This window comes from Pseudophryne corroboree, chromosome 12 (assembly GCF_028390025.1).
Source record: "Pseudophryne corroboree isolate aPseCor3 chromosome 12, aPseCor3.hap2, whole genome shotgun sequence".
In the NCBI taxonomy this organism is placed as follows: Eukaryota; Metazoa; Chordata; class Amphibia; order Anura; family Myobatrachidae; genus Pseudophryne; species Pseudophryne corroboree.
Window position 1 is genome coordinate 92,343,639 of NC_086455.1, and position 20,749 is coordinate 92,364,387.

At 47.6% G+C, this 20,749-nt stretch overlaps 1 protein-coding gene across 4 annotated transcripts in view; it reads right to left on the reverse strand.

Annotated features, from left to right (window-relative positions):
- KNL1 (kinetochore scaffold 1) overlaps nt 1-20,749 on the reverse strand; it is a 431,776-nt gene that overhangs the window by 38,663 nt on the left and 372,364 nt on the right. For all 4 annotated transcript variants that reach the window (XM_063947793.1, XM_063947791.1, XM_063947792.1 and 1 more), the window contains one exon: nt 6,758-6,859. In XM_063947793.1, coding sequence (XP_063803863.1) covers nt 6,758-6,859 — 102 coding nt within the window. The remainder of the gene's footprint in view (nt 1-6,757; nt 6,860-20,749) is intronic.

Here is a 20,749-nt window from a genome sequence, read left to right on the forward strand (position 1 = left end):
GCGGTTCACATAAGCCACGGCTGTGACATTGTCCGATTGAATCAGAACCGGTAGGTTGCGAAGAAGACCCTCCCGCTTGCCGATGGCCGTTGTATATGGCTCTTAATTCCAGCACGTTGATGTGCAGACAGGACTCCTGGCTTGACCATAGTCCTTGAAAGTTTCTTCCATGGGTGACTGCTCCCCATCCTCGGAGGCTTGCGTCCGTGGTTACCAGAACCCAGTCCTGAATGCCGAACCTGCGACTCTCTAGAAGGTGAGCACTTTGCAGCCACCATATGAGAGACACCCTGGCCCTGGGGGACAGTGTTATTTTCTGATGTAATTGTGGATGGGACCCGGACCACTTGTCCAGAAGGTCCCATTGAAACGTCCTCGCATGGAACCTGCCGAAGGGAATGGCCTCGTAGGCTGCCACCATTTCCCCCAGAACTCGAGTGCATTGATGAACTGACACTCTTTTTGGCTTTAGCAGGTCTCTGACCATGTTCTGGAGGTCCTAGGCTTTTTCCAACGGGAGAAAAACCTTCTTTCGTTGCCTAGGAACGATAGTTGAGTTGTTGGAACCAACTGCGACTTTGGCAGATTGAGAATCCAACCGTGTTGCTGGAGCACTCTCAGAGAGAGTGACACGTTCTTCAGTAATTGATCTTTTGATCTCGCCTTTATCAGGAGATCGTCCAAGTATGGGATAATTGTGACTCCTTGCCTGCGCAGGATCACCATCATTTCCGCCATTATCTTGGTGAAAATCCTCAGGGCCGTTGAAAGCCCAAACGGCAACGTCTGCAACTGGAAATGACAATCCTGTACCGCGAATCTCAGGTACTCCTGATGAGCGGGATATATGGGGACTTGAAGGTAAGCATCCTTTATGTCCAATGACACAATAAAATCCCCGCCTTCCAGGCTGGCTATTACAGCTCGGAACGATTCCATCTTGAATTTGAAACGTTTCAAGTACAGATTTAGGGATTTTAGATTTAAAACGGGCCTGACTGAACCATTCTGCTTCGGGACCACAAAGAGGGTCGAATAGTACCCTTTTCCCTGTTGGCTCAGGGGAACCCTGATAATCACTTGCTGTTGACACAGCGTTTGAATTGCAGCTAACACTACTTCCCGCTCTGGGGTAGAAGCTGGTAAGGCCGACTTGAAAAATAGGCGTGGGGGCACCTCTTCGAATTCCAGCTTGTAGCCTTGGGAAACTATCTCCATCGCCCAAGGATCTACGTCTGACCGAACCCAGACCTGGCTGAAAAGTCGAAGGCGTGCCCCCACCGATGCGGACTCCTGCAGGGGAGCCCCAGCATCATGCGGTGGATTTTGTAGAAGCCGGGGAGGACTTCTGTTACTGGGAACCCGCCGCGGCAGGTGCTCTTTTCTCTCTACATTTACCTCTGGCAAGGAAGGAGGAGCCCCGACCTCTTCTGGGCTTTTGCGACCGAAAGGACTGCATCTGATATGGTGGAGTTTTCTTTTGCTGTTGGGGAACAAAAGGTAAAAAGGTAGATTTACCTGCGGTAGCTGTGGAAACCAGGACCGCGAGCCCATCCCCAAACAACACATCACCCTTATAGGGTAAAATCTCCATATGCTTTTTTGAAGCCGCATCACCCGTCCATTGGCGGGTCCATAAGGATCGTCTCGCTGAAATCGCCATGGCATTGGCTCTGGAACCCAACAATCCAATGTCTCTTTGAGCGTCTCTCATATATAAGACTGTGTCTTTAATATGTGCTAAAGTTAGCAAAATAGTATCCCTACTTAGGTTATCAAGGTCAGCTGACAGGGTATCTGTCCAAGCTGCAACTGCACTACATACCCACGCCGACGCAATTGCCGGTCTAAGTAAAGTACCAGTATGTGTATAAATAGACTTTAATGTAGTCTCCTGCCTGCGGTCCGCAGGGTCCTTGAGGGCCGCTGTATCTGGAGACGGCAGCGCCACCTTCTTGGACAGGCGTGTTAGAGCCTTGTCCACTATGGGAGAGGATTCCCAACGTGCCCTGTCCTGTGTGGGGAAAGGGTACGCCATAAGAACCCGTTTGGGAATCTGCAGTCTCTTATCTGGAGATTCCCAAGCTTTTTCAAATAACTCCTTAAGTTCATGAGATGGAGGAAAGTTTACCACAGGTTTCTTTTCCTTATACATGAGCACCCTCGTGTCGGGAACAGAGGGGTCGTCTGTGATATGCAAAACATCTATTATTGCAATAATCATATACTGAATAGTTTTTGCCACCCTAGGGTGCAATCTAGCATCATCATAGTCGACACTGGAATCAGAGTCCGTGTCGGTATCTGTGTCCACAATTTGTAACAAGGGACGCTTTTGAGACCCCGACGGGCCCTGTGAGTCGGTCCAATCCGTGGATTGACCCCCTGCTGTCAACCTGGATTCTGCTTTGTCTAGCCTCTTATGCAATGATGCTACACTTGCATTTAACATATGCCACATATCCATCCATTCCTGAGTCGGCACTACCGACGGGGACACACCACTCATCTCCTCCACCTCCTCCTTTGATTTGCATTCCGCTTCAGACACGCACGTACCGACCCCCCACACACACAGGGATATAACTATACGGGGACAATTCCCCAACCAGGCCCCTTGGAGAGACAGAGAGACAGTATGCCAGCACACACCCAGCGCCAAACTGACACTGGAAAACCCAGATCTTTTATATATAATGCCAATGCTATGCCCACTCACTGCGTTTGAAATGTGCCCCCCTCCTCTTTTTTCCAGCCCTCTGATGAGTTCAGCAAGGGAGAGTCCGGGGAGCCAGCGTTCTCTGCAGCTTCTGTGGAGAAAATGGCGCTGGATAGTGCTGAGGGATCAAGCTCCGCCCCCTCCAGCGGCGGGCTTCGGTCCCGCTTCAATTTCATAAAAATGGCGGGGGATCATCTATTTGCTGCCTCCGCAGCCTAATATATGTATTTGTGCCAAAAACTAGGTTTATTGCTGCCCAGGGCGCCCCCTCCCCTCCCCCCCCTGCGCCCTGTACCCATCTGTGCCTGTGTGTGTTGTGTGGGAGCAATGGCGCGCAGCGGTGATCTGAAGTCTTCTGCCGCCTTGAAGTCTTCTAATCTTCTCATACTCACCTGGCTTCTATCTTCCGGCTCTGCGAGGACGACGGCGGCGCGGCTCCGGGACGAACCCCAGGGTGAGACCTGTGTTCCGACTCCCTCTGGAGCTAATGGTGTCCAGTAGCCTAAGAAGCAGATCCTATTCATTTAAGTAGGTCTGCTTCTCTCTCCTCAGTCCCACGATGCAGGGAGTCTGTTGCCAGCAGTGCTCCCTGAAAATAAAAAACCTAACAAAATTCTTTTACACAGAAAACTCAGGAGAGCTCCCTGTAATGCACCCAGTCTCCTCTGGGCACAAGATCTAACAGAGGTCTGGAGGAGGGGCATAGAGGGAGGAGCCAGTGCACACCCATACTAAAAGTTCTTTATAGGTGCCCATGTCTCCTGCGGAGCCCGTCTATACCCCATGGTCCTAACGGAGTCCCCAGCATCCTCTAGGACGTAAGAGAAAATGGATTTCAGCGTAGCATCCACCTTGCGATCAGCCGGTTCCTTTAACGCGGTAGATCCCGGGACCTGTAAAACTACCTGTTTGGACAGCCTGGATACAGAGGCGTCGACTATCGGCGGGGACTCCCACCTCTTCCTATCTTCCTCTGGGATGGGAAAAGCCACCAAGACTCTCTTGGGAATCTGGAATTTCTTTTCCGGAGTTTCCCATGCCTTGTCAAAGATATGAACGTTATGGTAAGAACTTACCGTTGATAACGTGATTTCTCTTATGTCCACAGGTATCCACAGGATAACATTGGGATATTGTCGAGCGACAGCGAAAATGGCACCAACACGGTCACGAGCTTTCTGGCCTCCCAGGATGCATTGGGGCCTCCACTATATAGTCCCGCCCACTGACTCAGTCAGATCAGTTCTTTCCACAGCGATTTTAGGCAGGAACATTAGGTAGAGACCTGTACAGGCGATAAGAACACACATGCACACCCTTCCATACAAGAAGGAAGAGGTTTTTAGTGTTTGTCTAGATCCTCAAATCAGATGCGTCAGGGTGGGATCCCTGTGGATACCTGTGGACATAAGAGAAATCACGTTATCAACGGTAAGTTCTTACCATAACGTTCATTTCTCTGGCTGGGTCCACAGGATTATCCACAGGATAACATTGGGATTCCCAAAGCCATTTTAGTGGTGGGGACGCTCCTGATTGCACAGGAGGACCTTTCGCCCGAAGTCTGTGTCATGAGAGGCAAAAGTATCCAAGGCATAATGTCTGATGAATGTGTTTATGGAAGACCTTGTGGCTGCCCTACATATCTGTTCTGCTGATGCACCCTGCTGTGCTGCCCAAGAAGGACCTACCTTACGTGTAGAGTGTGCAGAGACATTAGCCGGAATAGGGAGATCTGCATGAGAATAAGCTTCAGATATTACCATTCGGAGCCATCTCGCCAGCGTCTGTTTACTAGCAGGCCAACCTCTCCTATGGAATCCGTAGAGGATGAAGAGGGAATCTGTTTTCCTGATGGCACTAGTACGATCTATGTAGATTCTTAAAGCCCGGACCACGTCCAGCGACGCTTCTCCCGCAGATAGTCCCGATACCTGAAAGGCTGGGACTACAATCTCTTTATTCAGGTGAAACTTTGACACCACCTTTGGAAGATAACTAGATCTCGTTCTGAGAACAGCTCTGTCTGGAAAAAAAACTTAGGAAAGGAGACTTACATGATAATGCTCCTAAATCGGACACTCTTCTGGCTGACGCCATTGCCAGTAAAAAAAGAACTGATCTGACTGAGTCAGTGGGCGGAACTATATAGTCGAGGCCCCGATGCATCCTGGGAGGCCAGAAATCTTGTGACCGTGTTGGTGCCATTTTCGCTGTCGCTCGACAATATCCCAATGTTATCCTGTGGATAATCATGTGGACCCAGCCAGAGAAAGCATTCAATTCCTTGGATGCCAGGAAAGCGAGGGGGGGGGGCTCTTATTATCTGTGAAGAAGGCCTCCTCCACCTGTTCCGGAGCTGTGTCTGAAATGTGTAAAACATCCTTAACAGCCTCAATCATCAACTGCACCCCCCTGGCAAGCGATGCCGTCCCCTGCAACACATCCCCATCACCGTCTGCAGTGTCAGAGTCGGTGTCCGTGTCATCCTGCATAATTGCAAGCGCACGCTTATTAGAAAGTACCGCAGGGGACCCCGAGGAGGCAGGATCAGACCATACCACCATAGAGGACTGGAGGACCTGAGTGGCGTGCTCAGTTCTAGCTACCCTATCAGAAATCTGAGAAATAGTCCCCCTCAGAGAGACTAACCATTCTGGCTCTCTAGCTGGTATCTGGGCTAAAACAGTGCAATCCTGATTACATGGAATGGAGTCTTCCTGGGAAGACAAATCCTCTGCAGCATATGAAACAGTGTCCCTAGACATGTTGCGCACACACACACACACACACACAGGGAATTTTGAGGTCAGAGTTCCCCCCCCCCCCCAAGAATGGCAGAGAGACACAGAGATTGGAGCCAACCCACACACAGCGCTTTTCAGGCAAAGGGAGTCCCTTCCCAGCGCTGACTGTGTTCCTTAATAGGTGACAGCCTTTAAGCAGCCTCCCCACCCTTCTACAGCCCCCTAGTACCGTACAGACTGCTGGAGAAAGCTCTGGAGGGACCTGGATCCAGTGATCCGTAGCTGCAGGCAGGAAAAATGGCGCTGAACGCTGCTGAGTCCGCTCTGAGGAGAAGCTCCGCCCCCTTCAATGGCGCTGTCTTCCCGCTCACAAAATGATTATACTGGCCGGAGGAATATGCTGACCTGGGCACGCAGACCCCAACACTCTGAAAAAAACCAGTGCAGGGTCCGGAGCTGGCCCAGGACGCTCCCTCCCAAGCGCCGCACCAAGGTAGCGCTGAGCGCAGAAACAACCGTGCTCCTGACCCGTTGCCGCCCTCTTCACACTGTCCCCCCGCTTGCAAGGGGGGACAGTGACTGACTCGCCACACTTCAGCCCCCCCCCCCCGCTTGCAAGGGGGGACAGTGACTGACTCGCCACACTTCAGCCCCCCCCCCCCCCCCAGTCAGGCTGTCGCCAACAGCCTCCCTGTAAAATAAAAAAACCTGAAAGAAAATATTACTCTTTACCAGAAGAACTCTGTAGAGCTCCCCTAGCTCTGGTAGGAGGGGCATAGAGGGAGGAGCCAGCAGACACTATTGAACTCTTAAAGTGCCAATGGCTCATGGTGGACCCATCTATACCCCATGGTACTAATATGGACCCCAGCATCATCTAGGACGTAAGAGAAAGATGACTTATTTTTAAGTAAAAGTAAATGTACACATATGTGCCAATATCCCTTAAGAAGTTAACACATTCTGATGCTCAGAGCAGGACTCAATCCCGCCTAGGACAAGGGACAGGTAGGGTTAAATATCCTGCTCCTTTCTACAGCAAAGGTAATACACACAGCTGCACTACGTGGGTGGAACTAATTAGTGTGATGGTATAAAGGTTTGCGGGAACCAGTGGGCGGGGCTTCCGACGCCAGTTAGTGGCCAGATGATAGAGGGCCAGTTTGGGATTAGCTAGTGGTCAGGTAAACCGTGTTTGCTCAACAAATGTGATTTGATATTTGTGAGGAATATACACATACATATATTTTGGGTTTTTATTTTAAAAAGCAGTTTTTTCTTCTACTCTTACCTGGGTTTGTCTAAATGTTTGTCAAGATCCCTTGATTCTGCTTGAAGGCTGCCAAGCTGTGTTAAAACGTGTTCCTTCCGTTCTTTTAGCTGCAAGATTTCTCTACAGAAAATGAAATTGCTTGTTACTTCTATCTACTTTGTTAACTCCTGTGAAAGTTAAGGTACAATTACATTTCATCGTTATACATTTTTTTTTTTTATTGTGTTAAACACAGATCTTTTATTTATCCTGTATAGGGTAAACACTACTAATACCAAAAGTTTAATTAAATTGTGAAAGATGCCCGCAATGTACCGTTTCAACAGTGTGGAAATACCAGCAATAACACAGTCTCCTCTATCACGCCCGATTACTTGGATTGTTGTATGCAGCCCTATGAGGTTACAAACAGAATCATGCAATCTTGGGGCTACCATACATGCGGCATATGCATGTACTAACTTGCGGGGCAATCAGTCTTACTCCTAATTTAACAGACTCCAAAAGGGCAGATCCAATTAAGTATAATGTTCGGGTAATTAAGGAGATGGAAACCTTACTTTTTTTGCTCTCAGTGCAAGCAGAAAGAAGCTACACTATTCTGCTTACTTAATGGCAGCGTTCAAGGTTTCAATGGTGGCCAAATGAATCTGTTCCAAAATGTGTTCCTGCATTGTTCTTTGTAATGCAGTTAGTAGTATAGCATGTATGGTCATACTCTAAAGCAAGGGTCTTCAACCTCGGCCCTCCAGCTGCTGTGGAACTATACATCCCAGCATGCCCTGACACAGTTTTGCTATCAAGAGATGCTAAAACTAAGACAGGGCATGCTGGGATGTGTAGTTACACAGCAGCTGGAGGGCTGAGGTTAGATGTTCTAAGGGGTAAATCCAAATATCCGCTGTCAAAGTCAGAAAAATATCACGCTGCACATTGCCATATATGCACCTCATGCGTGTGCCCGCTGCACGTGCACAGACCCTCCCGTGCGTGCGCACACTCGCCGTCACGGGCGCACGGTGTGCGCATTTACGGTAGAGTTTGTGCGCATCTAGCATGCGACACGATCGCTACATATCTAATCAAAATAATGTATTTTATAAGTTAATATTCCCCTGAGTTCAGCAAAGTATGGTATATTTAAAATGGCTCTTTGACCTTAGAGAGATTCCCCAAACAATAGCTTTCATGTTGGGAGGGCTTCACATGTTCTTATGCATAGTTAAGCACAGGAATAGTAATTGAAGATTAATTGTATTCCAAATAAATTACACCTAAGACCAGTCAGTTTCTTTCCCGCAGACGGAGTACAATAGCCTTTAATTACTCTAAGCTTTGAGACTCAATGAAGAGGGCTGGCACTTTGTTTACGAATGGGGCTGGTTTTGTCTCCAGAAGAATGATTGCTGAGATGTCATTGTCTCAACTGAAAGTGGACAGTGAGACAGTATTCGCCAAACAATAGCTTCCCACAAGACAGGAATTTGTTAGTCATCACCCAACATTTTGCATAACCAAGATCACATATCCAGCTCAGCTCACAGATACAGCTAGCCCACATGCTGTGAAAGACACACACTTCCTGTGGATCACACACCCCCATAGCTGGAACGCAGGTATGATATATCCACTGGAAATCACAGGGCTCACTCACTCAGAACCAACCTAGCACCCAGAAGCATGGCTTGCTCGTCACCAGGACTGATCTTACGAAGGCTAAGTATTGTATACACATGGCTTAATGGCATAGAATAGTTTAAATAGGTGTTTGTGGTAAAGTAGTTGTGAAATGATTGGCATAGAATAGTTAGTTTGGAGATACAAATGGCTTAAGGTTAATGATGCTTGTGCAGTTGTGTGATTGTTGTATGGTTGTGATGATACTCTATGAAATCTGTAATGAATTGGAACAGTAGACAATCTGTAGCATAGCATCTCTGGTATACATTTATGGATGGTGATTTATAACAGATTATAGTAGTTTTACATGATGCATCTTGCTGAAGGTTAGAAGTCAAAACATACTTCCTTTTGTTACTGTAGTCATGTGCTTGTAGCAATAGCAGGCTGATACTTGTGGGTACCTGGTAATCTGGCCTTGTGATGGCTCATATGGACAGCATGAGATATGTGGTGCTGATTCTGGAAGGATAGCATAGTCAGCATACCATATGCTCTGGTTATGGAGATACTGTGTTGGCTTGAAATTGTGAAAGGTGATTTAGATGGTTTGGAATTGTAAAATCAGCACATATGCATTATATTGAAGCTTAGACATTTTGGAATATAGTGGAGTCTTATGTCTTCTGCTATGTGACTATGGTGTAGCAAAGAATGCCATGTGTTTGGACTTGCAAATCTAAAATGGCTGCTGGCATTCCCTTTTGAACCATATGTTACAGACTTTGGAATCATAGGAGTTTTTCCCAAAATGGAGTCTAGCTTCTGTCCCATGCGGTATTGTAGGGACCATTGTGTTGTTGCTGTATGATGTGTATATAGGGACAGCCAGCCTGGGTGAGCTCAAGTTTCTCAACACAAAGGTTCTCAGCATTGACAAACTGCGCAGCGATCATTCCCACATGTGTAAATTCTCTGCAACCATATTTATCTCCTATTTTGTTGTAAGCCATTCTCTCTCTCCTTCCCCCTTAAATGTAATTGTGTCTTTGTTGTATTTTAACGTGTAGTAACTCGGTTAGGTATTTTATGTTATTTTGGTAGTGTATAACTTGTATTGTGTATTCTTTTGCAATTGAACGTTCATTCTCTCCCTTAAAGGTGTTAGAACCTTAGACCGGTATTTGAGTGTTTATTATATTGCTAAAGGGTTCTCTGAGCATCACAGCCGCTCATACAGCTTTTAAGCTGACAAGGTTACACTGCATTACATCTACACATTATCACTGGCACAAAGGTTTACAGTATAAGTACATTCCTTAAGGTATAGTTATTAAAGTTTAATTCTGTAAGTGTCTGCGACGCCTGTGTTCACACCCTGTGCACAGCGTCTGCTACGCTAAGGGCGTACCCTTGCGGTACTTTGTGCGCCAATTGCGTACTGTGTCTCTTAACCTTTTAGAGTGTTTAATATAGGAAATATATAGGCTTTATCAATAGGCTTTGTCACCGCTAAGGGTGCGATGTTGCGCCCTTCGCGGGTTGATTTCAACTTTGCTTGTAGCCCTATGGGGTAGGAAGCACTTTTGTGAAAATTTGGGCTGCCATAAAGTGCGAGCTGTGCTGCAATTATTCGCATCCGCGAGTTCATTGCAGCTAATTGGACTGACTCCAAATATCATATAAATATCAACACCTTCCAGATAGATATACAGCTTGCAACCTCAGTAATGCATTTTACAGTGTATCAATGTTTTTGTTTGTTTGTTTTTTATAGAAGCACAACTAGAACAGAGTCATTTTTTTTTTTTTTTTTACAATTTTGCATAATAATTTGAAGAGAGATTGTTTAAGCTAATACTTTCTACTAATTATAGCCAAAGAGACAACTGCTAGTAAGAAAGGTACCCAATAACATACCTTAGTACAGATGTTCACACTTAATCTCCCACCCACGGGATGCTTGGCATTACTGTATCCCTAAATGTACAGAGCCGCTGTGTATGCAAGCAATAATGTGCAATATCAGAGTAAGCCACTACACATCTACATGAGCAATAGCACTCAGTACGCATAAGCCCATGCAAGGTCTCTTCTCATGTGAACTGCAACACACCAGCATCACTACAGAAATACCAGTCGTCAACAGCTGCATAGTTACTGGCAGATGATGCATCTGCCTTACAGTAGTCACTCACACATTTCACATCAGCAGCAATAATTGTTTTTTGGATACCTCATGTATCCATTTTCACCACACCTCTTATGTGAGGCCATACTATACATCTCCAGTCCCATTTTACCGATTGGCGGCCATCAACGGTCTGAGAGCCACAAGCGGAATAGGGAAAACCAGCATGTTAAAATCGGTATCCGTTCACATGGTCGACCATGTTATGGTCGACAGTCATTAGGCCGACTACTATTGGTCGACATTGACATGGTCGACATGGACACATGATCGACACATGAAAATGGTCGACACATGAAAGGTCGACACGAGTTTTTTTAACTTTTTTTTCTTTTGGGGAACTTTTCCATACTTAACGATCCACATGGACTACGATTGGAACGGTAAAGTGTGCCGAGCGAAGCGGTAGCGGAGCAAAGGCACCATGCCCGAAGCATGGCGAGCTAAGCGAGCCATGCGAGGGGACGCGGTGCATTAATTGGGGTTCCCAGTCACTTTACGCAAAAAACGACACCAAAAAAAGTAAAAAAACTCATGTTGACCTTTTCATGTGTCGACCATTTTCATGTGTCGACCAATAGTGGTCGACCTAATGACTGTCGACCATTCATACCGGAACCGTTAAAATCCCCAACTTGTCAATTTTAACCATATTTTGGTCAGAATCGGTGAGTCAGTGAAATTCCAACATGTTCAATTTCTCTGATCCCCCGACCCCAGCAGAACCGGAAAATGCCCCGATTTCTGCCTGCTGTACGGGCCCCATTATCTTTACCTGTCATTTTAAGTCATTGAACGTATTCATTTGTCAGGTCTCCTGCAATGTACAGTGCTGCATAATAGGTCAGTGTATTATACACCTAGAATAAAATAGTTGCTAACAAAAAAATAAGATTTTACTCACCGGTAAATCTATTTCTCGTAGTCCGTAGTGGATGCTGGGACTCCGTAAGGACCATGGGGATTAGCGGCTCCGCAGGAGACTGGGCACAACTAAAGAAAGCTTTAGGACTACCTGGTGTGCACTGGCTCCTCTCACTAAGACCCTCCTCCAGACCTCAGTTAGGACACTGTGCCCGGAAGAGCTGACACAATAAAGGAAGGATTTTTGAATCCCGGGTAAGACTCATACCAGCCACACCAATCACATCGTATAACTCGTGATACAATACCCAGTTAACAGTATGAAATATAACCGAGCCTCTCAACAGATGGCTCAACAATAACCCTTTAGTTAAGCAATAACTATAAACAAGTATTGCAGACAATCCGCACTTGGGATGGGCCCACTACGGACTACGAGAAATAGATTTACCGGTGAGTAAAATCTTATTTTCTCTGACGTCCTAAGTGGATGCTGGGACTCCGTAAGGACCATGGGGATTATACCAAAGCTCCCAAACGGGCGGGAGAGTGCGGATGACTCTGCAGCACCGAATGAGCAACCTCTAGGTCCTCCTCAGCCAGGGTATCAAACTTGTAGACTCTTGCAAAAGTGTTTAAACCCGACCAAGTAACAGCTCGGCAAAAGTTGTAAAGCCAAGACCCCTCGGGCAGCCGCCCAAGAAGAGCCCCTTTCCTCGTGGAATGGGCTCTTACAGATTTAGGGTGCGGCAGTACAGCCGCAGCATGTGCAAGTTGAACCGTGCTACAGATCCAGCGAGCAATAGTCTGCTTAGAAGCAGGAGCACCCAGCTTGTTGGGTGCATACAGGATAAATAGCGAGTCAGTTTTCCTGACTCCAGCCGTCCTGGAAACATATACTTTCCAGGGCCCTGACTACGTCCAGTAACTTGGAATGCTCCAAGTCCCAAGTAGCCGCAGGCACCACAACAGGTTGGTTCACATGAAAAACTGATACCACCTTAGGAAGGAATTGGGAACGAGTCCTCAATTCCGCCTTAGCCATATAAAATACAGATAAGGGCTTTTGTATGACAAAGCCGGCAATTCTGATACACGCCTGGCCGACGCCAAGGCCCACAGCATGACCACTTTCCACGTGAGGTATTGTAGCTCCACGGATTTAAGTGGCTCAACCCAATGCGACTTCAGGAAATCCAACACCACGTTGAGATCCCACGGTGCCACTTGAGGCACAAACGGGGCTGACTATGCAGCACTCCCTTAACAAAAGTCTGAACTTCAGGCAGTGAAGCCAGTTCTATTTTGGAAGAAAATCGATAGAGCCGAAATCTGGACCTTAATGGAACCCAATTTTAGGCCCATAGTCACCTCTGACTGTAGGAAGTGCAGAAATCGACCTAGCTGAAATTTCTCCTTTGGGGCCTTCCTGGCCTCACAGCACGCAACATATTTCCGCCATATGCGGTGATAATGGTTTGCGTTCACTTCTGTCCTAGCTTTAAATAGCGTAGGGATAACTTCCGCCGGAATGCCCTTTTTCCTTCAGGATCCGGCGTTCAACCGCCAGGCCGTCAAATGCAGCCGCGGTACGTCTTGGAACAGACAGGCCCCCTGCTGTAGCAGGTCCTGTCTGAGCGGCAGAGGCCATGGGTCCTCAGATCATTTCTTGGAGTTCTGGGTACCAAGCTCTTTTTGGCCAACCCGGAACAATGAGTATAGTTCTTACTCCTCTCCTTCTTATTATTCTCATTACCCTGGGTAAGAGAGGCAGAGAAGGGAACACATACACCGACTGGTACACCCACGGTGTTACCAGAGCGTCCACAGCTATCGCCTGAGGGTCCCTTGACCTGGCGCAATATCTTTGTAGCTGTTTGTTGAGGCGGAACGCCATTATGTCCACCTGTGGCCTTTCCCAACGGTGTACAATCATTTGGAAGACTTCTGGATGAAGTCCCCACTCTCCCGGGTGGAGGTCGTGTCTTTTGAGAAAGTCTGCTTCTCAGTTGTCCACTCCGGGAATGAACACTGCTGACAGTGCTAACACATGATTTTCCGCCCATCGGAGAATCCTTGTGGCTTCTGCCATCGCCATCCTGCTTCTTGTGTCGCCCTGTTGGTTTACATGAGCGACCGCCGTGATGTTGTCTGACTGGATCAGCACCGGCCGGTGTTGAAGCAGGGGTCTAGCCTGACTTAGGGCATTGTAAATGGCCCTTAGTTCTAGAATATTTATGTGTAGGGAAGTCTCCTGACTTTTCCATAGCCTTGGAAGTTTCTTCCCTGTGTGACTGCCCCCCAGCCGCGAAGGCTGGCATCCGTGGTCACCAGGACCCAGTCCTGTATGCCGAATCTGCGGCCCCCTAGAAGATGAGCACTCTGCAGCCACCACAACAGCGACACCCTGGCCCTTGGAGACAGGGTTATCCGCCGATGCATCTGAAGATGCGACCCGGACCACTTGTCCCACAGATCCCACTGGTAGATCCTTGCATGGGACCTGGCGAATGGAATTTCTTCGTAAGAAGCTACCATCTTTCCCAGGACTCGTGTGCATTGATGCACCGACACCTGTATCTGTATTCGGAGGTCTCTGTCTAGAGACGACAACTCCTTGGACTTCTCCTCCCGGAGAAAACCTTTTTATCCTGTTCTGTGTCCAGAACCATACCCAGGAACAGTAGACGCATCGTAGGAACCAGCTGCGACTTTGGAATATTCAGAAACCAGCCGTGCTGTTGTAGCACTTCCCGAGATAGTGCTACTCCGACCAACAACTGCTCCCTTGACCTCGCCTTTATAAGGAGATCGTCCAAGTACGGGATAATTATTTCGGCCATTACCTTGGTAAATACCCTCGGTGCCGGGGACAGACCAACGGCAACGTCTGGAATTGGTAATGACAATCCTGTACCACAATTTTGAGGTACTCCTGGTGAAGAGGGTAAATAGGGACATGCAGGTAAGCATCCTTGATGTCCAGTGATACCAAGAAATTCTCCAGGCTTGCAATAATCGCCCTGAGCGATTCCATTTTGAACTTGAACCTTCGTATATAAGTGTTCAAGGCTTTCAATTTTAGAATGGGTCTCACCGAACCGTCTGGCTTCGGTACCACAACATTTTGGAATAGTAACCCCCGCCTTGTTGAAGGAGGAGTACCTTGATTTCACCTGCTGGAAGTACAGCTTGTGAATTGCCGCCAGTACTACCTTTCTCCGAGGCAGCAGGCAAGGCTGATGTGAGGTAACGGCGAGGGGGAATCGCCTCGAACTCCAGCCTGTATCCCTGTGATACTATTTGCAGAACCTAGGGATCCACCTGTGGGCAAGCCCACTGGTCCCTGAAGTTCCCGAGACGCGCCCCTACCGCACCTGTCTCCACCTGTGGAGCCCCAGCATCATGCGGTGGACTCAGAGGAAGCGGGGGAAGATTTTTGATCCTGGGAACTGGCTGCTAGTGCAGCTTTTTCCTTCTTCCCTTGTCTCTGTGCAGAAAGGAAGCGCCTTTGACCCGCTTGCTTTTCTGAAGCCGAAAGGACTGTACCTGAAAATACGGTGCTTTCTTAGGCTGTGAGGAAACCTGAGGTAAAAAAATTTTCTTCCCAGCTGTTGCTGTGGATACGAGGTCCTAGGGACCATCCCCAAACAATTCCTCACCCTTATAAGGCAGAATCTCCAAGTGCCTTTTACAGGCAGCATCACCTGTCCACTGCCGGGTTTCTAATACCCTCCTGGCAGAATGGACATTACATTAATTCTGGATGCCAGCCGGCAAATATCCCTCTGTGCATCCTTTATATATAAGACGACGTCTTTAATATGCTCTATGTTAGCAAAATATTATCCCTGTCTTAGAGTATTAATATTATCTGACAGGGTATCAGACCACGCTGCAGCAGCACTTGCAGCAATTGCAGGTCTCAGTATATAACCTGAGTGTGTATATACAGACTTCAGGATAGCCTCCTGCTTTTTATCAGCAGGCTCCTTCAAGGTGGCCGTATCCTAAAACCGCAGTGCCACCTTTTTTGACAGACGTGTGAGCGCCATATCCACCCTAAGGGATATATCCCAACGTGACCTACCCTCTGGCGGGAAAGGGTACGACATCAGTAACTTTTTAGAAATGACCAGTTTCTTATCGGGGGAACCCATGCTTTTTCACACACTTCATTCACTCATCTGATGGGGTAACAAAACACTGGCTGCTTTTTCTCCCCAAAAATAAAACCCCTTTTATGTGGTACTTGGGTTCATGTCAGAAATGCGTAACACATTTTTCATTGCCGAGATCATGTAACGGATGTTCCTAGTGGATTGTGTATATGTCTCAACCTCGTCGACACTGGAGTCAGACTCCGTGTCGACATCTGTGTCTGCCATCTGAGGTAACGGGCGTTTTTCTGAGCCCCTGATGGCCTTTGAGACGCCTGGGCAGGCGTGGGCTGAGAAGCCGGCTGTCCCACAGCTGTTACGTCATCCAGCCTTTTATGTAAGGAGTTGACATTGTCGGTTAATACCATCCACTCTGGTGTTGGCCCCACAGGGGGCGACATTCCATTTATCGGCCTCTGCTCCGCCTCCACATAACCTTCCTCATCCAACATGTCGACACAGCCGTACCAACACACCGTACACACACAGGGAATGCTCTGACTGAGTACAGGACCCCACAAAGTCCTTTGGTGAGAAAGAGAGAGAGTATGGCAGCACACACCAGAGCGCTATATAATGCAGGGATTAACACTATAACTGAGTGATTTTTCCCCCAATAGCTGCTTGTATACATATATTGCGCCTAAATTTAGTGCCCCCCCTCTCTTTTTAACCCTTTGAGCCTGAAAACTACAGGGGAGAGCCTGGGGAGCTTTCTTCCAGCTGCACTGTGAAGAGAAAATGGCGCCAGTGTGCTGAGGGAGATAGCTCCGCCCCTTTTTCGCTGACTTTTCTCCCACTTTTTTATGGAATCTGGCAGGGGTATTTATCACATATATAGCCTCTGGGGCTATATATTGTGATATATTTGCCAGCCAAGGTGTTTTTATTGCTGCTCAGGGCGCCCCCCCCCCCCAGCGCCTTGCACCCTCAGTGACCGGAGTGTGAAGTGTGTATGAGGAGCAATGGCGCACAGCTGCAGTGCTGTGCGCTACCTTGGTGAAGACTGATGTCTTCTGCCGCCGATTTTCCGGACTCTTCTTGCTTCTGGCTCTGTAAGGGGGCCGGCGGCGCGGCTCCGGGACCGAACATCAATGGCCGGTTCCATGCGGTCGATCCCTCTGGAGCTAATGGTGTCCAGTAGCCTAAGAAGCCCAAGCTACCACCAGTTAGGTAGGTTCGCTTCTTCTCCCCTTAGTCCCTCGTTGCAGTGAGTCTGTTGCCAGCAGATCTCACTGTAAAATAAAAAACCTAAATATACTTTCTTTCTAGGAGCTCAGGAGAGCCCCTAGTGTGCATCCAGCTCAGCCGGGCACAGAAATCTAACTGAGGTCTGGAGGAGGGTCTTAGTGGGAGGAGCTAGTGCACACCAGGTAGTCCTAAAGCTTTCTTTAGTTGTGCCCAGTCTCCTGCGGAGCCGCTAATCCCCATGGTCCTTACGGAGTGCCAGCATCCACTTAGGACGTCAGAGAAATGTATGTTACGGTAAGAACTTACCGTTGATACCGGTATTTCTCTTAAGTCTGAAGCATAACATTGGGATATGATGAAGTGACAGTGGATTTTGCACCAAATCGGTCAAAGCTTTTCGGTCTCCCAGCATGCAACTGGCCCTTCCATATATCCCCGCCTCCTGGCTCAGACAAATCAGTTGTTTTCCCAAAGCTTAAGGCAGGAGCATCATAGATGGCCTTAATCAGGTGAGAACACCACACATGCACACCCTTCCGTACAAGAAGGAAGAGGTTAGTGAATAAAAGGATCCTCAAATCAGGTGCATCAGGGTGGGATCCCTGTAGACTTAGGAGAAATACCGTTATCAACGGTAAGTTCTTACTATAACGTATATTTCACCGGCAGGGTCCACATGATAACATTGGGATTCCCCAAAGCAATTTAGTGGTGGGGACGCTCCTGATTGGACAGGAGATTGCTCCGCCCGAATTCAGCGTCCTGAGGCGCAAAGGTATCCACAGCATAATGCCTAATGAATGTCTGATGAATGTGTTAATGGAAGACCATGTGGCTGCCTTACATATCTGTTCTGCTGAAGCACCACATTGTGCTGCCCATGATGCACCTACCTTACGAGTAGAGTGAGCAAAGACATTATCCATAACAGGGAGATCGTGGGAATATGCTTCTGAAATAGTCATCCGAAGCCACTTCGCCAGTGTCTGCTTGTCAGCAGGTCATCCTCTCTTGTGAAATCCGTAGATAATGAAGAGAGAATCTGTTTATCTGATGGCACTGGTACGATCCACATAGATCCTTAAGGCATGGACCACGTCCAGCGCTGCATCTCCCGCAGAAAGGCCCGGTTCCTGGAAAGCCAGGACTGCACTTTCTTCGTTAAGGTGAAATTTAGACACCGCCTTGAGAAGATACCCAAATTTAGTTCTGAGAACCGCTCTATCTGGATAAAATATCAGAAATGGAGGACGACATAATGCCCCTAAAACTTATACTCTTCTAGCTGACATGGCAGTAGAAAGAGAATTTTAGCGGTCAACCATTTAAGATCCACTTTATTAAGTGGTTCAACTTGAAGGGCCTTTAGTACTAAACTTAAGTCCCAAGGCACTGTAGGAGGAACAAAAGGAGATTGAATGCGCAGCATTCCCTGGAAAAAAGTACGCCTATCCTGTAAGTTGGCAATTTTCTTTTGGAACCATATAGTCAATGCTGACACTTGGACTCTCAAGGAAGCCACCTTCAATCCTCTATCCATTACTGCCTGAAGGAATGCTAACACCCTGGAAACTCTGAAAGACCTAGGGTCCATTTTCCGTTCACTGCACTAATGAATATAGGTTTGCCATATTCGGTGATAAATTCGAGCTGAGGAAGGTTTCCTTGCTCTAAACATAGTTTGAATTACTTATTGTGAGAATCCTCTTGACTTCAGGCTAGTGATTTTAAGAGCTACGCCGTCAAAGACAGTCGATCCAGATGTCTGTGATAACAAGGACCCTGCGTCAGTAGATCTGGGACCCTGCGTCAGTAGATCTGGAAGTTGAGGGAGCAGGAATGGGGCATTCATCAACATCCTCTGCAGATCTGTGTACAAATGTCTTCTGGGCCAAACCGGAGCTATTAGTTTCACGACACCATTTCCTTGCGCTATCTTTCTCACCACCCCAGGTAATAAGGCACACCGCACCCTTAGCTGCTAATTAAATTTACCCCTTAGAGCATAGGTCTTCAACATTGGCCCTTCAGCTGCTGTGTAACTACACATCCCAGCATGCCCTGTCTTAGTTTGAGCATCTCTTAATAGCAAAACTTCTTAAAGGGCGTAGCCCAAGCCTCTTCCATGATTTCAGTCAGCTGATCTGACCCAGGAAACTCAGTCAACTGTTTTGGGACGTTTAAACACAGGTGCCTTGGATTTGAACACAGGCTCTGCTGATTCTTCGAAGGATAGAATGGCTTTCATTGCCTTAATTAACTCGGCTATGTCCACTGAGCTGAGGCCTACCTCCTCCTCTTCGTATGCAGAACCAGAGCTTAATGAGCTTCATCCTCATCTGAAACAGGTGTAGACTGTGAAGATGTAGATCTACTTACCACTGGCTTTTCCAGGAGAGCGTCTGACTCCACACTGCTGGCATCAACCCTAGGGATTGCGGCCTCATGTTACTCCTGGAGCCTATGATCCTTAAGGGCTAGCGCTGGTGAACCTGAGGTGGCAGACTCCTCCCAAAGCAGTGCGGCTGTGTCCGTATTCCCACTCTAAGCGGAACCGATGCCTTAGCTTTTCCCCGTGCTTCGGCCACAGCCTGGTAACATCTGCTGGACCTGCTAGTATATCAGACACAGACGCCCGCCAAAATAGCACTGTACTTGTAGATAAACATTGTCACAGCTCGGCGGAGAGCTGTTGGAGAGACTCTTTCTAAGGTACGTATAAGACGCTTTTTAGAAAGATCACAAAAAAAAAAAAAAAAAATAGAAAAGACAATAAAAATAAAATAAGAAGGCTTATGGCTGATAAAAACCAGCAGCCTATTGACCATGGTCCGGCTCCTGCCGCACCAAACAAAAAACTGATTTGTCTGAGCCAGGAGGCGGGGATATATGGACGGGCACATTGCATGCTGGGAGGCCGAAAAGCTTTGACCGATTGGTGCAAATCCGCTGTCGCTTCATCCTATCCAAATTTTATCCTATGGATAACCTGTGGACCCTGCCGGAGAAAAATTACTTACCGTAAAATCCCTTCCTTGAGGTCCATCTGGGGGACACTATTACTCTGGGTTATGTATCTGACCTATCGGGAATCTGGCACTAAAAATCAGCTGACACCCTCCCCTACATAATCTCTCTTACCTCCCTCAGTCTACGTTTAGCAAAGCTGCCCGGAGGAAGAAAGAAGAATAATAACACAATCCACAATGATAATGTGCATAGAAACAAATCATACAGGGAGGGAGCTGAGCGTCCCCCAGATGGATTTCGAGGAAGAGATTTTATGTTAAGTAAAAAATAAGAATTTACTTACCGATAATTCTATTTCTCGGAGTCCGTAGTGGATGCTGGGGTTCCTGAAAGGACCATGGGGGGGGAATAGCGGCTCCGCAGGAGACAGGGCACAAAAAGTAAAGCTTTAGGATCAGGTGGTGTGCACTGGCTCCTCCCCCTATGACCCTCCTCCAAGCCTCAGTTAGGATACTGTGCCCGGACGAGCGTACACAATAAGGAAGGATTTATGAATCCCGGGTAAAACTCATACCAGCCACACCAATCACACTGTACAACCTGTGATCTGAACCCAGTTAACAGTATGATAACAGCGGAGCCTCTGAAAGATGGCTCACAACAATAATAACCCGATTTTTGTAACTATGTACAAGTATTGCAGATAATCCGCACTTGGGATGGGCGCCCAGCATCCACTACGGACTCCGAGAAATAGAATTATCGGTAAGTAAATTCTTATTTTCTCTATCGTCCTAGTGGATGCTGGGGTTCCTGAAAGGACCATGGGGATTATACCAAAGCTCCCAAACGGGCGGGAGAATGCGGATGACTCTGCAGCACCGAATGAGAGAACTCCAGGTCCTCCTTAGCCAGGTTATCAAATTTGTAGGATTTTACAAACGTGTTTGCCCCTGACTAAATAGCCGCTCGGCAAAGTTGTAAAGCCGAGACCCCTCGGGCAGCCGCCCAAGA